General features: G+C 33.9%; 1 protein-coding gene across 1 annotated transcript in view; it reads left to right on the top strand.

The window, feature by feature from the left end:
* Positions 1–833, top strand: part of LOC107746114 (mucin-5AC-like) — a gene marked incomplete at its 5' end in the record, with an annotated part of 13,184 nt that extends 12,351 nt beyond the window's left edge. The window contains 2 exons of the mRNA XM_016560210.1: positions 82–239; positions 490–833. Of these exons, the coding sequence (XP_016415696.1) occupies positions 82–239; positions 490–635 (304 nt within the window). The remainder of the gene's footprint in view (positions 1–81; positions 240–489) is intronic.
* Between the last annotated feature and the right edge of the window lie 4,504 nt (positions 834–5,337).

A 5,337-nucleotide genomic window follows, 5' to 3' on the forward strand; every position in this document is an offset into this window, starting at 1 on the left:
TATATATATATATATATATATAAATAATAGTGATATGCTCATATTAAGAAATCTTATTTGACATGCTTCGATTTTTTCCAGTCCTGGGTCAATCATCACGGATACACAACTAGTTTTTAACTCCACACAAGCTGTTCCAACCGTTCAAGAGATTGCGGACTCTCTCTTGACAGCAGTGGAAACAGGAGATGTCGATCCACTGAAAATAATCCCTACAACAGTTTCAGTCAATGGTTCAGGTAAGTTTGATTGCATTTCAAATCATATCTTGCAACATGTTCTGAAAGTCTTACAACAGCTGCTCGTAGCACTTTTGCTCAGTAGATATTGTGGAATTTCTAACCTTCTATAGCACTAGTCACTAGTTGATTATATGTATATAAGAATAACACACAAAATATACAGTACATTTGGACTGAATGAAACAAATAGACACAAAAAAGAGGCCCTAAGATATTTTGATTTAAATGGTTCATCTTTTTCTCTCAGTTATAGCTACGACTGTAGCTGCAACTACAACTACAACTAAAACTGCAGCTGCAACTACAGCTTCAAGTGGACTGAAGATTGAATCCAGCCTGCTCCAAGCAACATGGCTTATTATTATGGCAAAAATATTACAGCTTTTCCTATAGATCCCTTAACAATGAATGCAAGTTGCGAGAAATGCAAGGCATGTGCAAGGCACGAATTATACTTGCAAATTATAATATTTTTGTATGTGTATTAGTATGTGTATTATGTGTTATTTAGTATTGTAGCACACTCTCAAAATAATGGCAATGGCAATATAAACACAAAGAATGAAAAAAAAAAAAAAATTATATATCAATCAGCAGGTTGTAGAAATCAATCAAAAAAGGAAAATTTCATCAGTATTTTAAATGTAATGCTTTTGTTCACCTGTCTGCAGGTTAAAGACTATTTATACTGTAGTTCTCTTTTTTCTAGTATGTGTTAACATTGCAAGATCATATTATATCGTATTATATTCAAATAAGCATATTTATTAAGTTCATATGCTCCAATATTATATGATTGTTTGAAGTATTTACATTTATTTCAAAATGTACAAGGGTTTTATATTAATTTAATTAAATGAAGTCTTAATGCAACTTTAACCTTCACAATTCTTCCATTGCAAACTCTTTATAGCTCATTTGTCAAAACTGGCAATTTAAAAAATAATCATAAATGCAGGATAATATGATTAATGAGGCCTATTAGATTGTATGCATTAATGAGGCCTATTTTGTTCTTTCTTTATAGCAACATGACAAGTAATGAAGACACATTTGGTATCAATGAGTTTTACTAAACAAAGCTTTTTTTTTTTTTACTGAAATGGAAATAGTGCAGCTGATGGCACATCTGACAGCTGGGTGGCCTACGTATTATTACATACCTTACTTTACATAATAATAGCTACTGTATTAATCCACCTTACTAGTGTACAGGGGAGTGAGGTTTACCTGCACTCCAGCTGGCCTCCGTTGCACTAGCAGTTACTGTATATAGATTTATATTTTTGAAAAAAATATCCAAATATATCCAGTGGGTTATGGTTATGGAAAACAATGAAAGTCTTTAAACAAAAACAACTATAATAACCACTTAACAAACTGCTCTGCAAACAGTGCATTTGCTGAGGTTTTCATCATCCACTTCAGGTATGTACCATTGCAAACAATGCAAAGCATTAAAACATTTTTGTTGTGCCAGTCACAAAACAAGTGTGTTGTACACTCACAAAATTAACTACTGCAATCTAATGTCATAATAATTTGTCAGATGTCCCTAAAAAACTGTACAATGCCTTATGTATACTGCAAATGGTATTTTAAAGTCAGCTTTTTTGCTGAAAGTGTATGACTTTTTTTCATGTACTGTATGATTACAGATTGACAAATTACATGCAGTGGGGGAAATATTTCCTTCTCATGCCATGAAAAAGGAACATCTCTGGACCTTTGTCAGGTGATATAATTACAGCACATTACCTCTTTTCTCTATCCAATTGCCTGTGTCCGTTCTGGTGTGCAGGGGATGTTTGTAAGAAAGTTTTAATCACCAAAAGTACATTAAAGCACAGTCCTCCTTATCGTTCATTGTCTTTTGTTTTGTGGAATCATCTTACTTTGTGTGTCTGAAACAGACATACAGCCAGATTGAATTACAGAGAAAACTATTTGATGGGATTGTTTGCACCCGTAGCAGTATGATGCACCATTTTTGCCTTAAACACAGAAGTCAGTTACATTAGAAGCTTTTTCATTTCTAGATGTCATGTCTATATGCATGGTTATTATACTGAATAGATGTCTGGGTGACGTTTATGTACAGTACTATCAAGCGTAGCCTAACCATCTAATACTGTGTTTTTGTGACAGCTTACAGAATCAAATAGTTCATTTCTTTTAATATAACCTAACTACTGTAAGTGCTATCGTACTGTGACTTGACCTTATCTTTCGCAGCACTGATTTGTTTGCAGGTGAACCACTGACCTGACCAGTCTTGCTTGCTTGTTTGCATTACAGACTTAACTCGAAACTTAATTTGTGACATACTTGTGATCTGATTTACAATTCAATCCCAGCTATGGTAAAACTGTGCAAAAATGGGTCATTAAAAGTAAAGATGGAACAAAAGACTGAGTGTTACCCTTTATAGTTGTTGTCAGTAGGTTTATGTTTATCAAACGAGAGCATAGCTTTGCATCAGTCCTATTTTACTACTCATCTTTGCTATTATAAAGAAGGCAATGATAGCTATACCACAAGTAAACCCACATCTTCATGTGTGCATTCTGAGATGACCGGATCTTACTTTCTCTAAGTCTCTTTGTCTTTTGTTCTCATTCATTCATTTGACAAGAGAGTTGTCTTGCATAACATGTTTGCTTTTTTTTTTTTTTACTATGTACGTCATGTTATTGTGTGTTTCAGAAAAGTTCTGAAAATAATGAAATATTGTCTGTGTATACATTATGGGGTTACATATATCTTTAAGTCTTTAGAAGGTCTTATGTCAGACAAATTACAAAGTATTTCTTAGTGTTGTTGAAACAGGCGAGTCTTGGGCACTGTCTGAGGGATTCTACTACTCTGACATTGTTCCCCCTTCACACCTTCTGTATTATTCTAGGTGCTGACAGAGTCCTTTATAAAATGATCCACAGAGATTACAGAAGTTACGATTAAGGGTAAATAAAACGCCCACATTTTCATAAAGTCACCATGAAAGGAATGTCACACGGTCACATTCTTTGCTGTTGAATAACATTGCACAACCTACCATGCTCGCCCCAGATAATTCTAGCTTCCCTTTATCTCTCTGTGAATACTGTTTCTTGAGGAGTGGGATTTCAAAGTGAGAATCTTTTGTGATTGTTTGTGCTGTACTGTGGTTTTTCACCTTTTTTTTTTTTTAGGTTATACTGCTAAAATGACGAACTGACAAAAACTATATTGTGGTGATTAAGTACTTAAAGGGGTCATATGATGCTGCTAAAAATAACATTATTTTGTGTATTTGGTGTAATGAAATGTGTTAATGCGGTTTAAGGTTCAAATTAAATTACACTGCTGAAATTGATTTTTTTTAATACAAGGTTTAGTTTCTTTGTACCTGCTTGCAGAACACAATTTAAAGAGATAGTTCACTCAAAAATGAACATTAGGTCATTATTTATTCACCCTCATGTTGTTAAAAACCTGAGAATGAAACCAATGAAAGTCAACTAACTTTCAAAATATATTCTTTTGTGTTCCACAGAAAAAAGAAAGTCATACAGGTTTGGAATGTAATGGGGTGAGTAAATGACATATTTTGGGGTGGACTATATCTTGTAAGTGTTTCAATATCAGTATTACAGGTACTAATAAGACATGCCAAGAATATGTAGTTAGAATAGTTAGACAGGAGTTCATCCACTAGCAGCATTTTACAGCAAATTCAAGCCTGCCATCTGCTGGCCAAATACAAGCTTATCTTAAAAAAAAGGCCAAGAGTAGGAGGTTATATGAGGACAGAGAGTACCTGGGGCACGCTGGCACATCTCTGCAATTTTGCCATCCCATGAACTGTTACCTTCTGATTCCCAGTTTTTCTCCTTCTTGCTTGATAGTGTCCCAATTAACCAGTAGGCCTACTACATAAAGTACCCAACCGTGCTCAAGTTATTTAAAAAAAAAAGTTAAATTAGTTTATGAGAAATAATACTTAAGGAACAGTAACTGATATTAAATGTACCGAAGTATCAAAAGTACAAGTAGTGAATGGCATAAATAATAACACAGCTGATTACAGCCATGGTATGGTGATATGATATGGTTACAAGCTGTCACTGGGGCAGTACCCTTTTAAAAAGTAGAACATGTACCAATTATAGGTAGCCTGTTAATATGTACAATTTAAGTAACTTTAAGGCACTAATATGCACCCTTTAGGAGTAAATAAGGTAGAAAAATTTTACCTTTTAAAAAGGTACCATCCCAGTGACAGCTTTTGTACCTTTTTGTCTGAGAGTGTAGAATATTTGCTCAGAATATTTGCAATGACACATTTTCTTCAGAAAAGTCTAATCTAAAAAGATTGTTTCATTGTGAATGTTCTTTCGTTGCTTAGCAGCAATAATAGTTGATTTATTTTCCACATTTGTTTTTTCAGTCTTCCAAGTCCAGCTGCACTGTGCCAGTTTCGCCAGTAGATAGCCCTTTTGCTCCCTGAATCTCTTTTAATCGAGCCATGTACGTGTGTATGTTGGTGGGTGGAGCAAAACATGAAATTTGATCGAAAAGAAAATTGAGATGCAGTTTATACAAGTATTATGATCTTCAAGTTTGATATTCTTCTAATTGCTTTTATTAAGTGACAATAATGTCAGTGCACTAATTTGAATTTACTGAGATTAGAAGAATCTCGAGGCAAACCAATAGTATTGAGATTTTGAATCCAGGAAGGAGGAAGAAAGCCAGATGGGGAAATTTGATTTGAAATTTCAGTAAATTTCTGCATTGGAATTACTATAATAAATTTAAATTCAACACGTACATCCAGAATGAGAAAGAGAAAAGCTCCAAATCTATTGGACGATGGCATGCCATAGATGAAAGCAAATTGAAAACTATTTTTTCATGCTGTTATCCAGAATCCACTGATTATTTAAATTCTTCTCTCAACAAGGCAACATGACTGCACATGGATTTCTTTGCTACAGTTTCACTATATTTAGACTGGATAGCCTTTTTCTGTGAAAATGTAGCCTATTTCATAATACAATTTTTTAAAAATCATAAAAATCATCCATTCAGACCACCAAGTAAATACTGTAGG

Source organism: Sinocyclocheilus rhinocerous, unplaced genomic scaffold, assembly GCF_001515625.1.
Source record: "Sinocyclocheilus rhinocerous isolate Xijiao unplaced genomic scaffold, SAMN03320098_v1.1 scaffold107, whole genome shotgun sequence".
Classification (NCBI taxonomy): Eukaryota; Metazoa; Chordata; class Actinopteri; order Cypriniformes; family Cyprinidae; genus Sinocyclocheilus; species Sinocyclocheilus rhinocerous.